This window comes from Eretmochelys imbricata, chromosome 17, assembly GCF_965152235.1.
Source record: "Eretmochelys imbricata isolate rEreImb1 chromosome 17, rEreImb1.hap1, whole genome shotgun sequence".
Taxonomy (NCBI): Eukaryota; Metazoa; Chordata; order Testudines; family Cheloniidae; genus Eretmochelys; species Eretmochelys imbricata.
The window spans coordinates 18,010,153-18,024,890 of NC_135588.1; the positions used below are offsets into that span (position 1 = coordinate 18,010,153).

Genomic DNA, 14,738 nt, shown 5'->3' on the forward strand with positions numbered 1-14,738 from the left:
GAGCTTTCGAGCTCCAGAGTGTTCGTCTTCTCTCAGTCCTGGTCCTGAAAGGAAACCTGCACAACGCCTTTAAAAGATGAGCCTGGGAGCTTAAGTATAACTCGGCTAGACACCAGAAATCATGGACCCTGGTTTTAGGTCTCTCATTACAACAATCTGTAACCCACTAACTCTCCTTTGTCCTATGACTGCAGACGTGTCATTAGCCCACTTCATTTTCTTGCAACGTGTGTTAACTCCTTATGCTTAACAATCTCTTCCACCTTGTTTTTAGCTGTCATGCTCTGAGTACCTTTCCCAGACCTAAAGAAGAGCCCTGTGGACTTTGAAAGCTTGTCTCTCTCACCAACAGAATTTGGTCCAATAAAAGATATTATCTCACCTCCTGAGACCAACAGGGGTACAACAACATTCCTAATTCCACGCAGTTAGTGGCTGATTTATGACCTGAAACATTAGTTTATAACATGGGTGGTTGTGCTGCTGAGTTTATGTGGGCATTGAGAGGGGAAAATAATCTCTAATATACATCCACAGAAATGCTGAAGTCATTGGGACGCTTGGTGTAAGCATTATGCTCTATTCGTAAACATTTGCAGCATTTGACTTTGGCTGTAAGGTTTTCGGGATAGAGACCTCTTGTTCAGGTCTACACAAATAATAAATACTCAGAAGAGATGCTATTTAGTACCAGATTCTTAGTCTGAACACAAAGGCCCGTTCCACTGTGCTGCCACTGAGGTAGATTTCAACAGGCAATATTTTGAGGTTTTTCTTCAACCAGTGGAAGGAAGTTTATTGAGACTCGCATTTAACAGTCTTGCCAATGTGCAATAAAATTGCAGGGGGTTTGATCAGAAGCACATAGAAGATCAGGGTTGGAAGGGACCTCAGGAGGTCATCTAGTCCAACCCCCTGCTCAAAGCAGGGCCAATCCCCAATTTTTGTCCCAGATCCCTAAATGGCCCCCTCAAGGATTGAGCTCAGAACCCTGGGTTTAGCAGGCCAATGCTCAAACCACTGAGCTATCCCTCCACCCCTGCAATCATGAAGGGGGTTCACAAAAATCTCTATTATAAACAGGAAAGGACTGTAGAGAAGAAACTTTCCAAGCTTCTCAGTAGTGCTTCCCTACCCCAAAACACAAAAGACAGGCGAGGTACAAATGAGCATATCCACCTTAAAAAAGTCACAGGCAGCCATTAATCACATAGTGATTTGAAGCGTGGATGGAAAGGGTCAGACACCCTGGGGCCGTGGCACCTGAGCCACTGAAACCGAGATAGCAGGTCTGGATAAAAGCTGGGTTCTCCCAAGCTCTCCAATCTTGCGGCCTACAGGGAGATCAAGTTAAACTACTCCAACTCAGTGCTTCTATATCCTGGGAAATTTCCCCAAATCTGGGAATTTTTAACAGCATGTGCCCTGCAATTTCCCAATCACGATATAGAAGCACTGCTCCAACTTCACCTAAAAAGCCCAGGTCCCAAGGCATCCTGGTACAATGGTGCTGCAAAAACCTTGTTTGATCCCCTGCCTCTGAGAGGTTCCTTGTACCATGATTCATTGGGATTTGGATTATCTTGTTGTGGAGGAGGAAAATAATTTGTGTGTGTGTGTGTGGGGGTGTGTGTGTGTTGCATTCAGAAATTAGCTGGATCCAGCAGGGTACAGATACCAAATCAGAGATCTTGCAGTTTCCTTGGATCGGGTGTGCTTGGGGTCCTGACCGCTCTGGAGGAATATTAGAAGCAACACTTTTCTGTACTCTGAGGGCACAAGCTGGGTTTGCAGCTAAAACTTGGCAGGATCCAGGTTCAGAATCAGAGAGATTTGTTAGTTTTTGCTGTGCTGGGGAAATTTAGAGTCCAGATTATTAAAGTACAGGACTGGCTACCTTATTCTTCGCTCAAACAGAAGTTTGGACTAAGGATTGTGACCACACGTTATTGGGATCAAGGTGCGAGATCCAGAGTTTTGTGCTTTGGGGGGTGTCTGTGTGTGTGTGCCCCCCCCACTTGTTCTCTGTTTAAGCATCAGAATTTGGGTAGTTGGGGCCACAAATGAGCCGAATCTGGGTTTCTGTGATACTGTTGCCAGGGGGGTGGGTGGGGGAAGTTTTTTTTTGGGGGACGAACAGGGATAGCTAGGCTTGTTCTCCGTTTAGGCAGTGCAAATGTGAGGGGTTGGCTGGGTCCAAAAATAATCCGGCTCTGGCCGGGTCCAGGTGGACCCGTCTGTTCTCCCTTTCCCTTGCAAGGCTCAATTCCACCGCGATCCTCCGCACGTGTGCGCGCGTTCAGCCCCGCAGCCGCCTCTCGCAAGGGAAGCGCCGGAGCCGCGGGGGTCTCTGGCCACGTCCTCCAAGGGTTAATGGAGAAACCCCACGCCCCCTTTGACGGAACTGCACCAACCTCACCAAATTTGAAAAGGCTGCCGCCAGGGCTTAGCTCGCAGAGAGGGCTTGACTTCCCTTTAAAAGCCAGGAGCAGCAGCAGCTCGCCATCGGTGCCCTGCGGGGAGCTCCGGCCCCTAGAACCCCAAATTCTCACGCGTCCCCCCCCCCCTCCACCCCGGCTAGTCGCATGTCACTGTGACCCCCCCCCCCCCCCCCGTCCGCCTCTCGGTTGTATTTGTAGCCGCAGAGATGAACCTGGCTCTCTTCCTGCCCTGGTGGGGCTGTTTCCTTGGATGTACCCTAGGGACCGGTTTCCTCTATCCGTTCCCAGCTTCCACGCTGCAGCACAGCTATCCCGAGCCGAGCGCAGGATCCGCGGGCAGCGGCTTCGCCAGCCGCCGGTGAGTAAACCCGCCCGGCCTCCTCCTCCTCCTCCTCCGGCGGCGGCGGCGGGCCCGGGGGCGTTCGCCTCGTCCCGCACTGAGCGGCAGGGCTGGAGCAAGGGCCGCGTCCACCGGGGGGGGCGACCCCCTTCTCTCTCTCGGTGAAACGTGAGTCCCCGTTGAATGGAAACTTTCTCCGGCGACTGTACCCGCCCCCATGGGGAAGCACCGACTTCTACAACGCTCAAGTGTCCCCTTGACCCCTGTGGCTGGGGGTTATCTCCCGCTGGGCATCTAAAAAATGCGGCTTTTGGTGTCTCCCCAGCAAGCTGATGCATTGGCAGTAGAGAGTAGAAACTCCTCTGTTAAAGAGCCTTTCTGTCCCCGTCCCCCCCCCCCAGACTAGCCAGTAGGAGGCAGCCCATCCCAGAGGGAGCCCCCGAGGTGGTTCTCCTACTCGCTGGGGACCCGAGAAGCTGAGCATTTAGCTCATCTGATCAACATCATTCAACATGTGCCAGAAAAGCCAAGTTCTTGTTAAAATCAGCCCTGCTCAACTGCCCCAAGAGACCAGGTTTAAATGGCCAAGGAAAACAGGAGATTCTTTAGGGTGACTAAGGGAGCTGTAGCTCACCAAAGCTTATGCTCAAATAAATTAGTTGGTCTCTAAGGTGCCACAAGTCCTCCTTTTCTTTTGACTCACCCTGTCTTGCAAAAGCGCATGGTGCATTTTTATGCACCCTAAGAAACGTCATACCTGTTAGAATCAATTAGTCTTTGTTTAGGAAGCCCTAATTAAACTGAGGACTTGGGCACTGTAAATAAGACCCTCAAACCAGGCGTTGAGGAATTCTGAATGAAAACATAACCCCAAAAGGGTTTGGAACCACAGTCTTCTGATATCCCCAGACTGTGTCCACTAGGCTACATGGAACCGTAGCTTTAAAAATGACTGAAATGTAACATGTTATGCCAGTAGAGGGAACCATTATAGTCCTGGGTTGTTCAGCTCAACAAAGAAAAACCCTAATTACAGATTTTATACAAGGGCTACAGCGTTCAAAGGGGAACCAGTCTCCAGGTAAAGCAAAACAAACCCTGAAACAGTTTCACATGAATTTAATGTAAATCACCGTTAATTTATTACGTCTTGTTGCTTTAACAGAGAAAACAGTTTAGATTTGTGTCCCCCTCCCCCTTTCTCCCTAAGCTTCTCTAGAAGTAAAACAGCTGTTCAAATGAATGAGTAGCTCTGCACAGTAACTCAAAGTGGCTTAGGAGGCTTTCAAAAGTATCTTGATTTAAATCACTTTTTAAAATTCAGTATTGTATCTATTAACCCCTTAAAATCAGAGCACGAGTGGTAAACATTCAGCATTTGTAAACCCTGCTTTTCTCTTTGCTGTGCCAGTGCAAATCCCGAGTGCGGATGAGTTAACACTAGTGTAAAAAGGAGCTCCTACCCATGTCGTTTATCCTGGCTTTAAAGCAGGGTAGGCTGCAGCAGCCTTTTTGCAGCCTATATTATAGGCTTGGATCAGTGCCCCCACCCCCAAAAGCATTGACACGCATGACTGTAAGCATGGCAGGGCAGGGAACATGTCTTACTCTGTGTTTGTAAATGTAAAATTACGGGACAAACATAATATAAAATTATGGAACTAATGTAAGAGACATGTTTCTCCATGACATGACTCTCTTCTATCCTAGGACCAACACAACTGCAACTACGCTGAATAGAACTAATATAACATTATTAAGAAACATTTATGTGGAACTGTTCCAGAAATGGCATATTCAGCCAATGGGAAATTTTGACCCTTCAAAACTAGTTCCTGTTGGAAAGTGGGACAGCGAGTCACAATATCGAACTATTTCACGCATTAAAAAGTTTCAAATCTGAAACGGTTAATTCATTTTGATTACAAAAAAAAAAGTAGATTTCTCATTTAGCATCTCCCTTTGGAAAATAACTCTGGTTGAAATTGACATTGTACTATGGAAAGCATCTACTCTGACAAAACTACTTTTTCCATTGGGAAAAATTTTGATGATCTCTAATGTTGGGATTGTTTTGGGAGACTTGTTTCTTAATGTGAAATTTAGGTTGGGATAGCTGTGGTCTAAAATGGATCAACATGTTGTGGGGACTTGCGATGTAGGTTCCGTTCCTGACTTGTCAACCTATCTATCTGGGTTTTTATACTGCTGTGGTGTCTGAGACCCTTGAGTCATTCAGCAGTTGGGGTCTCTACTAAAACTGCTACATTTGTGGTGATATGTTTGTAGTCTGAATGCATGGCTGCTCAGGGACTGGAGTATAGCCCCCAAGAGCCTGGTGCTGAGCTACTGCAGATCCCAGGGACTGCATCTCTCCGGAGATGGCAAATGTCTATCATGTGGCAAGCGCTGTTGGTCACAAACTACTTGGTTTATACTCAAACAGGAAACCAAGCAGTAAAAGGGATCTTTAGCTTATTGCCAAGCCATTGAGCCCTCCTGCACTAGTTTCCTGTATCAGTACAACATGGCAACTTTAGCCTTCCTCTGACTTTTGTATTCCATGCTGGGGCTTTATGTGGAAGATGACTAAAATGGTCTAACAAATTTAACTGCAAGAGCATGGAGATGTAGGAATGGCATTGGAATTCCAGACACTGTTTTTTTCCTTTTGTTGTTCCACTAAATCATGTTCATTTAGGAAAACTCCTACTGTCTTGGCTTTCTAATTGTTTGATGAATAACTTCCTTCCATGTACATTTCATTCTCCTGCACTAAGGAAAAGGCGTTGGAGCAGTAGAAACACGTATGGGTGGGGGAAGGAGATGGGACACTCCTGCTTTTCTTAACTAAAATAATAGGCCTGTCTTGCCTTTTCAATCACTTTATTTGTTTGTTTTTCTGAAAACCTGCATTTGTTGATATTTGTAGGCTTCAAATGTAACAAATGGTATTAGAGATTTAAAAACAGCAATGATAAGAGTAGTGCTAAGCCACGAGAACGTAGCCTAAAATAAAGAACAGTACAATATTAAATAATGTGACTGATGCATTGCTCCAGGATTATATGTGTGCAAACTTGCATGGGAGAAAAGAGATTTAGGTTCCAATTTGACAGCCATTCAAGCATTTGTCCAAGTCTATCCATCTTCAGTAAAGCACTCAGGCATGTACTTAATATTCTGTTCATTTGGGCCTTGCTAGGGCAAAGGAAAAGATAAGATGTCTCTTTGGGTCAAACTAGCCTCTCAGAATAGGCAAAGGAAGGGCATCTTAAGTGAGTATGGTTTATTAGTTAGTTGTGGGTTTTAGTGGTTAGAGTAGAACACTGGGTTCTGGGATTCCTGGGTTCTAGTCCTAGCTCTAGACCTATTGTGTGTCTTGGTAAAGACACTTCACTCTTCTTGTTCCTCAGTTTTCCCCATCTGTCAAATAGCCCTTACCTCATGCAAAGGGTGTTGTGACAATTCAGGGACTTCCTCTTGAGAGGTGATGAAATCCCCCAACTCTCATTTTTACGTGAGTGGATGGCACTTAGAGCCTTGTCCGCACAGGCTTGATGTTTCGGTTGAGCTTCTGGGATAAAGGTGCTAGGCCGTGTGTATCTGGATTGTATGAAGCGTCTAACAATCAATACAGCACTAAATTTTACAATACCTAAAGCTAGCAACCTAGGCCTAGTTATCTCTAAAATCTCAGTTCCTGCTTATTAGATCAGATTTATCTTTTACTACAAATTTACACAATGCCTTGCACAGTGGAGCCATCATCTGATGTAGGGCCTTTAGGTGCAACTATAAAATGAAGATGATGGTTGTGGGTGGGTGTATTACCATAACACCTAAGAGCAGCAGTAAAAACACTGCCCCCAGGGCCAGATATAGGGGGCAGGTGACCTCCTGGGGTGCCGGACTTGCAGATCCTAGCATGCAAATTTATCCTCTTATATGGCAGACAAATCATACATACAAATTGTGCATTGAAATCATGAAGAGGGCTACAAATGCAATAAAAATAAGGTATTCAAAAGTTTAACAAATAGAAGGAGGGGGGGCCTTGCCTGGGGCACCACTTGGTCTAGCCCTCCAGGTCACAACTTATGAAATTGAATAATGTACTTGAGAAGTTCTGGTTTGATATTACATTTTTTTTCTACTATTAAAATGAATATACACATAGAAGCAAAGGAATAGAACTAGATGAAGGTGTAACTTGTGCAGTGATTTAGGGCTGAATATCTGAAAGCGGCCACTGATATTTAGGTGCCTAATGTGAAACACTTTTTGAGCCTAGTTTTCAGAGGTGTCGAGCTTCCTCCAGCTTTAGAAACGAAGGGAAACAATTATTTTCCTTCAAGAAGGACTTTTCTGCAGAGGCCCACAGGAGGGATGGTGTTGAGGCATCTATTGAAGGCAGCTGTGTGATGTTCAGGATAGGAGGATCTCTTTTCCATGTCCCCAGGGTCAGCATTAGACTTGCTGGGGCATAGGGCAGAAACTAAGGAACCGGAGCCCAATCATATAACAGCTTTGCAGGCCTCCTGTGACATGGGGCCTCAGGCAATTGCCCTGCTTGCTATCCGCTAATGCCAGCCCTGCACGTCCCATAAACTATTCAGTGAAACCATGGGGCATTAGTTGAAAAGGTTTGGGAAGCTCAGTTTGAATATCCTAACAGCCAGCTTTCAAAACTCCTAGTGTTCCACCATCACAGCAAACTCTTTGAGGGAGAGATGAGCACTCTATAGGCTGAGCACTACTCTTACCATCTATAGACTGCAGCTGGTACGTGCATTCTGAGAGAGCTCTAGGCATGACTCCGTTTTGCTGGGGGCAAAGGAATAGAGCTGAATAACTACACCCTTTTTTAATGTTAGTGTAAAGTACCCTGGGCCTACTCCATGCTATCATATGGAAATGTATACATTCAGTTCTAATCTTGGCTATGCACAGTCAGGGCTCCAGTGTGTCTAACCCATGCGTAGCTTCTCCTGCCTCTGTGAAACTGGGTTGAGACGTTATTTCTTTGCTTCTCTACAGAGCTAGCCTTTCATCAGGCTGTCCAAGCACATCACATACATTAATAGACTGACTCTTGCCTCATGGCTGTGAAGTAGGTGAGTAGTACTGGGCACGCATAGAGATTGCATAACCTTCCTTGTAACACGATCCGCTGGTGAGTCTGTGGCAGGGCCAGGATCTTTTGAGTCCCATTCTTGTAAGCTTCAGCCCTTGAGCTGTTCTTTCACGTGCAGGTATGGAAAGAGGAACCTTGGGCTTCGTATCTCTTTCTGAATGGGGTATGTCACAATAAAGATACTATAGAAATGATGAGCTAATAATAAGAGGGAAACACAAATAACCAAGTGACAGGAGCAGCAGAATTAATAACTTTAGTGTAGGACATTATGATGTTTCAATAACCCTAAAATAGCTAATAAACACACATCTGTACAAAATAACGTGTCTCTGTTGCTGGTATGATATTTTCACCTTCTGTGTGGACATCTTTTGGGGACTGAATAGATAATATTGAAGTTCACTTGGTCCTGGGGTGTCTGTGATCGTTCATCCCTGGTCCAACTCCATGGCAGTCCATGTCATTACATCAGGAAGGAACTTGATTAATTGTTTCTTCTCTTGTGAAGAAATTGTGGGCTGGATTCTGTGAATGGGGAGAGGGAAGTATAAGAACAGGGCATACAGGATGTCTACAGGGCTGCTCCACACCAGGGGGGTGGTAGGTGATTGTCCACTCCAAGCATCTGGTTATCTGTAGGGTAGCACACTGGCTTTACTTCAGCTCAGGCAGTAGGAACTGACTCCCTTCTACTCACTTCATAAAATGGCTCCATGGAGTCTTATGTAAGTGGGGGAATAGTCTTGCTATTGTGGGGAACTTTCCTGGCTTCTGCACTACGCCGGTGAAGTGGGCTAGCGAAAGGATCTGAGTTCTCGCTCCCACTTCTTTTACCCAGTGGCCTCCCTGCTCTTGAGGACTCCCCTTCCACTCTCCTGTCTGGCAGAGTCCTCATAACCACAACAAGGCTGGGCCCAGGTTTCCTGGGGGGCTCAACCCCCAACCCTGCTGTGGTCACCTAGGACAGGTGCTAGGGTGTCCCCACTCCAGGGTACTCTCTCTGTACTGGGCACTTCTCTGACCATTACATACAAGTTAAAGCAAATGCAAGTTATTTAATCAACAATTAATTTTAAAAAGAATAAGGAATAATGGGAAAGGTTAAAGGAAACACATCAACCCGCCCTGTGGCAGGGAACATCACAAACAGCATCTCTGGAACGTCAGGGCAGTTCACAGTCTGTTCCTTGTAAGTCCCAGGCCTCCTGCTCCAGCCCTGGCTGTGCAGTAGGGATGCTCTGGGTTGGACACTTGCTCTGGTGGTGGCCACGCGCTCTCAGGCTCTAAGTGGTAGGACCCTTCTTCCCAGTGTCGCCCCCGCCCTGTCGGGGTTATGATCCAAGCCTGGCCTGCAGAGCCTCATGGCTGAGGCGTCTCCCTGTGCTGGGCCTGCTGCCCAGGGTCCCCCTCGGTCTCCCCAGCTGCTCACTGCACCCAGCTCCGGACAGCTCCAGTCCCAGCTCCACCACTCGGTCTCTGCACGGCTGCTGCTGCTCTGCCTCCAGCTCCTTGGGCTGCTTCTCTGGCCCCTCTGCCTCTGGTTGCTGCAGCCCTGCTCCCAGGACAGGCCTGCTCTGCAGGCTGCTTCTGTGACTCTGTTCCCAGCACTGACCTGCTTCCTGGGCTGCTTCTCTGGCCCCTCTGGCTCTGGTTGCTGCAGCTCTGCTCCTAGGGCAAGTCTGCTCTTTTTGGGCTGAGTCTCTGGCTTTGGGGCTGCAGCTCTGCTCCCAGGATAGGGTCTGCTCTCTCTGGGCTGCTTTTCTGGTCCCTCTGGATCTGGCCCAGCTCTGCTCCCCAGCTCAGCTTGGGCCCCTGCTTTCTCCTTAGCTCGGCTCCCACTCTGTCTGACCCAGGCAATTCCAGCTCACACGGAGGACGGGACGTCCCTGGCCTCCTGACTCCCTGATTAGCCTGCCCGCCCTGTCATTCAGGCTGACCTGGAGCATTGGCCTCTCCCCATTGTTCCTGGGGACTATCAGTCTCAGGGTCCTGGTTTCTCATAGACCCTTCCCGTTTTAGTACTGGGAGCTAGCCAACCAAAACACCCCCACTGAATGTTAGTAAGGGGGCAGCAGTCCCCTTACATTTATTTAGATTCTGAGACTGGATGCTGAGCACCTCTGTGGTTGCTCTGTCTCTTCTTTACCTCCAGTCCTGCGTCTTGCATCGCTCTTGTGAGGTGCAGGGATGGAGTCATTAGGTCAGAGCGTGGCACAGAAACTTATATGCTGTCTTCAGCTCGTAGTACCAGCTGAGTACCTGCTCTACTCCTCTCTGCCTCCTCCCAGTGAGTGCTGAGCACTCTTCAAGCTTGTGCTCATATGTCTGTCCAAGGAGCTGGTGTTGAGGTTCTTCAGCTTGGTGGAATTGCTTTTCTTAATCGTGGAAAAAGGCTAATGATCAAGGCAGCTGCTTGTGGAAGCAGCTAACAATGTCATTTGCCCAAGGAGTCTGTTCTGGTGACATAATGTCTCTAAGTTGGGTTTTCCATTGGTCTGGTGTCACATCGCTTGGTAGCCTGGTGAGATGTGGTGACTCTGAAAGGAAGGGTAGAAGTTTGTCTTTGTTGCGTGCTATTCAGTCCTTATTAAACTCGGAGGTTTCTAACTCTTTCCTCTCATTGTTGTTCTAAATGCAGCAGGGTCGTGACCCTGACCCAGGTCAGTTTAGCTCTTCTGTGTGAAAATCTAAACTCCTTTTTGAAGGTTTAGTTGGTGACAATGCTACTGGGTTCTACTTCTTGGGAGTAGATGTGTGATGGACTCCCAGCATGAGTAATGCTCTATTGCCTGTGTGTCTCTTTGGGGAAGGTGATTCCTTTCCTGTTTGGCATGGGTGGTCTTGATTTTTTTCAGTGCATATCAGCTGCTGGGACTCTTGTTCAGTTTCCTCTGGAATCACTGTCCCCTTCCCTGCTCTCCAGGAGTTGTTCTGCTCCAGGTTTTTCTTAAGGCCAGCTGTCTTGGTTGCTTATGCTTGGCTTGGCTTCATTCAAGGTATAGTTTGAGTCTTGGTCAGTTATTTTAATTCCCGTAGTCAGCTTAGATAGAGGAAAGCTAAAAAATTTTCAGAAGGGCTCTACACCCACAACTGGGGCCAGATTTTTTTAAAACAACTTGGCACAGTAGTTCTGATCTCTTGAAAATCTTCCCCTTAAAGAATGTTTGGCACACAACAACATTGGCGAGCTCTTGTCACTCAGTATTGCATATCTCTGGGCAAACGTTACTTAGTTGGCGGTCACTGCGGCTTCCTTGAGGGAATTTTTACACTGTTGTTGTTTTTAACGAATTTAAGGCTGACACTGCAGGGACTCTGTGAACTGAGCTGTCAGCTTGTCTGACACTGACAACATAGAGGGAAAACTTGATACACTTAGGCTTCACAGTTTCAACATGGGAAAACCCCACTAAACTAAAAAAATAAAAAGATCTTCTACCGCTTTCCACAGTATGCATCCGATGAAGTGAGCTGTAGCTCACGAAAACTTATGCTCAAATAAATTGGTTAGTCTCTAAGGTGCCACAAGTACTCCTTTTCTTCCCACTAAACTAGACACTAATGAGGAGGGAGTTAAATTCCTTGGTTAACCTAATCTCGGTATTTTGTTTTAACATGCAGTACTTCTAAAGTCTAAGAACAGAGCTGAGCCCTGGCACCTCTAGGCTTAGCAGTTCTTCTCCCCAGACCTCTGGGCTGGCTGCATCCATTATGAAAGTAAAAAAATAGCTTGAGCTCTGGCCCCAGCACCTTTTTCATTACAAATGAAGTGCTATCTAAGAGGCGTTGTGACAATGCCTAGTTGGCCAAATTGCCTTGGCTTTTGAGAATGGCAGAGGAGTTTGGATCTTCACACAGAAGAGCTAAACTGACCTGGGTCTTTTTGCCATTTATCCAGTCAACAAGGTGGCCAATGAGACTTATTTTTTTCTGCCCACCTAGAGAATAATGGGCTCCCATAAATATCTAACACAGTGGCTGTCCCAGAAGTCTGGGAATCAGGATTTCCCCTCTGTCTTAGTTACCCCATATGTAAAATTGGAATCCTTCACTCTAGGCATGGCTATGAGAGTGAATTTATTCAGGTGTGGTAAGGTTGTTGGCTGGAAGCCACTAGGCCCTAAAAGGGTAAGTAAGTGTGTGTGTGTGTGTGTGTGTGTGTGTGTGTGTGTGTATATATATATACACCGCCCCACACACACACCCTTTATAAATATAAAATTCTATGCTAAATTAATATATTAAATGATTTCTAGTATAGATGTGAACATACTCCTTGTTTCCTTTCCTGCAACTGTGCCTGGCAAACAGGAGGACTTGTGGGGGAACCCTCTTTTTCTCCCCCCCCCCTCAGTCTCTTGATGTGGCTTATATTGTGGGAGTTACTTTCCACCTGACCTATGCACAGAAGGCTTCAGTTAGTAGGTCAAGCAGAGAGAGCCAGCAGAGAAAGAGGAGAAGAATCAGAGGTGCTGACTAGGAAGGACTCTGGCTGGAGTGTTCCAGGGAAGAAGATGGCACAGTGGAATTTCTCCCAGCTGTGGAAGCGGTACAGAAGCATGTGAACCAGTGTGAGTTGTGGCAATCCTTCTGAAGTCTATCATGCACCTGGGAAGCCTCTGTGTGTTACATGCTGATGGAAGCTGACTCTTGGCAGGAGAGTGCTGAGTGAAAGCGTATCACCTTTGCATTAAAATGTGCCACAATGATAGGCAGTCCTGCATTGGCTGCCTTTGTTGAATCTGGAATAGATGAGAATTAGTTTTGGTATGTGGAGCCATGTGAAGTCAAACATATTTTTGCAAAGTTCCCGTGTGTTGTAGCATGTTGGGGGGGGGGGGCGGGAAATGAGCACACATGGGGCAATTTGGTCTGGCAGGATCTTACAGTACTTGGCCCAGTGCTGCTGTAAATTAACATAACCTGCAACAAAATATATTCTCACTGTAGCATATTGCAGTATGCGGCATGGCATTGGAGCCAATCAGGTTAATCTGAATTGTCACACTGTCTTGTGGGCTCATGTTACTGTAAACCACTAATATATATCACAAAGAGTACTTTTCTATAACTAAGTGCAAATCCCTTAGACTTGTAACCCTACAGATGTATTTTTGAATGACTATATAGCACATGCTGAAATAATAGAATTCTGCTTTGCCAATCAACAAAAATATTTTGGTTCTGTTAGTGTAATTAAAAAGACTGCTAAAATCTCTTCTGAAGATCTGCAAGGGGCAGGCCTGTTGGAAGCTGTCACAAAAACTACAGCAACGTATCTATTTGCTTGGGTAAAGCCCTCTGCAACAATCGAAGACTCTATAATTACATCTGTGAGCTCATTCCAGGTGGTTACTGGCATCTGTGAGGCTTTCAAAGCAGCTCCTAGATCAGCCAACTTATATGGTGAGAAGTTTGATTTCCAGCTTAAAGGGAGACAGACCAGTCCTCGCTTACAGACAGCCCCCCAACCTGAAGCAAATACTCTCCAGCAACCACACAGCAGAACCACTAACCCAGGAACCTATCCTTGCAACAAAGCCCGATGCCAACGCTGTCCACATACTTATTCAAGTGATACTGTCATAGGTCCTCATCACATTAGTAATGCCATCAGGGGCTCGTTCACCTGCATATCTACCAGTGTGATATATGCCATCATGTGCCAGCAATGCCCCTCTGCCATGTACGTTGGCCAAACCGTCAGTCTCTATGCAAAAGAATAAATGCACACAAATCTGACATCAGGAATCATAACATTCAAAAACCAGTCGGAGAACACTTCAACCTCTCTGGCTGCTCAGTAAAAGACTTAAGGGTGGCAATTCTGCAACAGAAAAGCTTCAAAAACGGACTCCAACAAGAAACTGCTGAGCTTGAATTAATATGCAAACTAGATACCATTAACTTGGGCTTGAATAGAGACTGGGAGTGGCTGGGTCATTACACATATTGAATCTATTTCCCCATGTTAAGTATCCTCACACCTTCTTGTCAACTGTCTAAATGGGCCATCTTGATTATCACTACAAAAGTGTGTGTTTTTTTTTTTTTTCTCTCCTGCTGATAACTCATCTTAATTAATTAGACTCTTACAATCTGTATGGCAAATTCCACCTTCTCTGTGTATGTATGTGTGTGTATATATCTATCTATCTATCTATCTTCTTACTATATGTTCCATTCAATGCATTGATGAAGTGGGCTGTAACCCACAAAAGCTTATGCTCAAATAAATGTTAGTCTCTAAGGTGCCACAAGTCCTCCTGTTCTTTTTGCTGATACAGACTAACATGGCTGCTACTCTGAAACCTGTAGAAGAGCTGACTTTCATAATGGGAAGGTGGAAATGCTGTAATAAAAGAAGTTGGATACTTCCTAACTTCTGTCTAAATGCTAGTTCATGAGCGGAAAGCAACCAGAAGTCAAGCTGCTTGGTACCAAACGCTTCTGCTAACTTGTGGATTAGGCCAGCCCGAGAATTTGATGTCTTTAATTTAGTGCACTTTGGTTTATGTCTTTGCTCTGCATCTGAGTTTTCATCCTGTGGGCTCAGGAGCCAAAATTCACTTTGTGGGGGCATTTACATCAGCTGTGCTGTACCTGATGTTGGAAATTAAACACTAGCATTTGGTTTGAATTCCATGTTCCCTCACATTGTTTGAGGCTAGTACTAACAGAGAGCCACAGGAACTGATTATGTTAAAAGAAAGAGAAACCTCTTTCAGCCTGCACCTGTTCTCAGATTTTGTTTGGCAAAGCTTTAGTCTATTATGCTTCTACGTATGGGGTCTGCACTATATGATGGGGGGTGGGG

General features: G+C 46.0%; 1 protein-coding gene across 1 annotated transcript in view; it reads left to right on the forward strand.

Annotated features, from left to right (window-relative positions):
• Positions 1 to 2,647: 2,647 nt before the first annotated feature.
• Positions 2,648 to 14,738, forward strand: part of COL26A1 (collagen type XXVI alpha 1 chain) — a 213,743-nt gene continuing 201,652 nt past the window's right edge. Inside the window, exon 1 of the mRNA XM_077836850.1 lies at positions 2,648 to 2,799. Within this exon, the coding sequence (XP_077692976.1) occupies positions 2,648 to 2,799 (152 nt within the window). The remainder of the gene's footprint in view (positions 2,800 to 14,738) is intronic.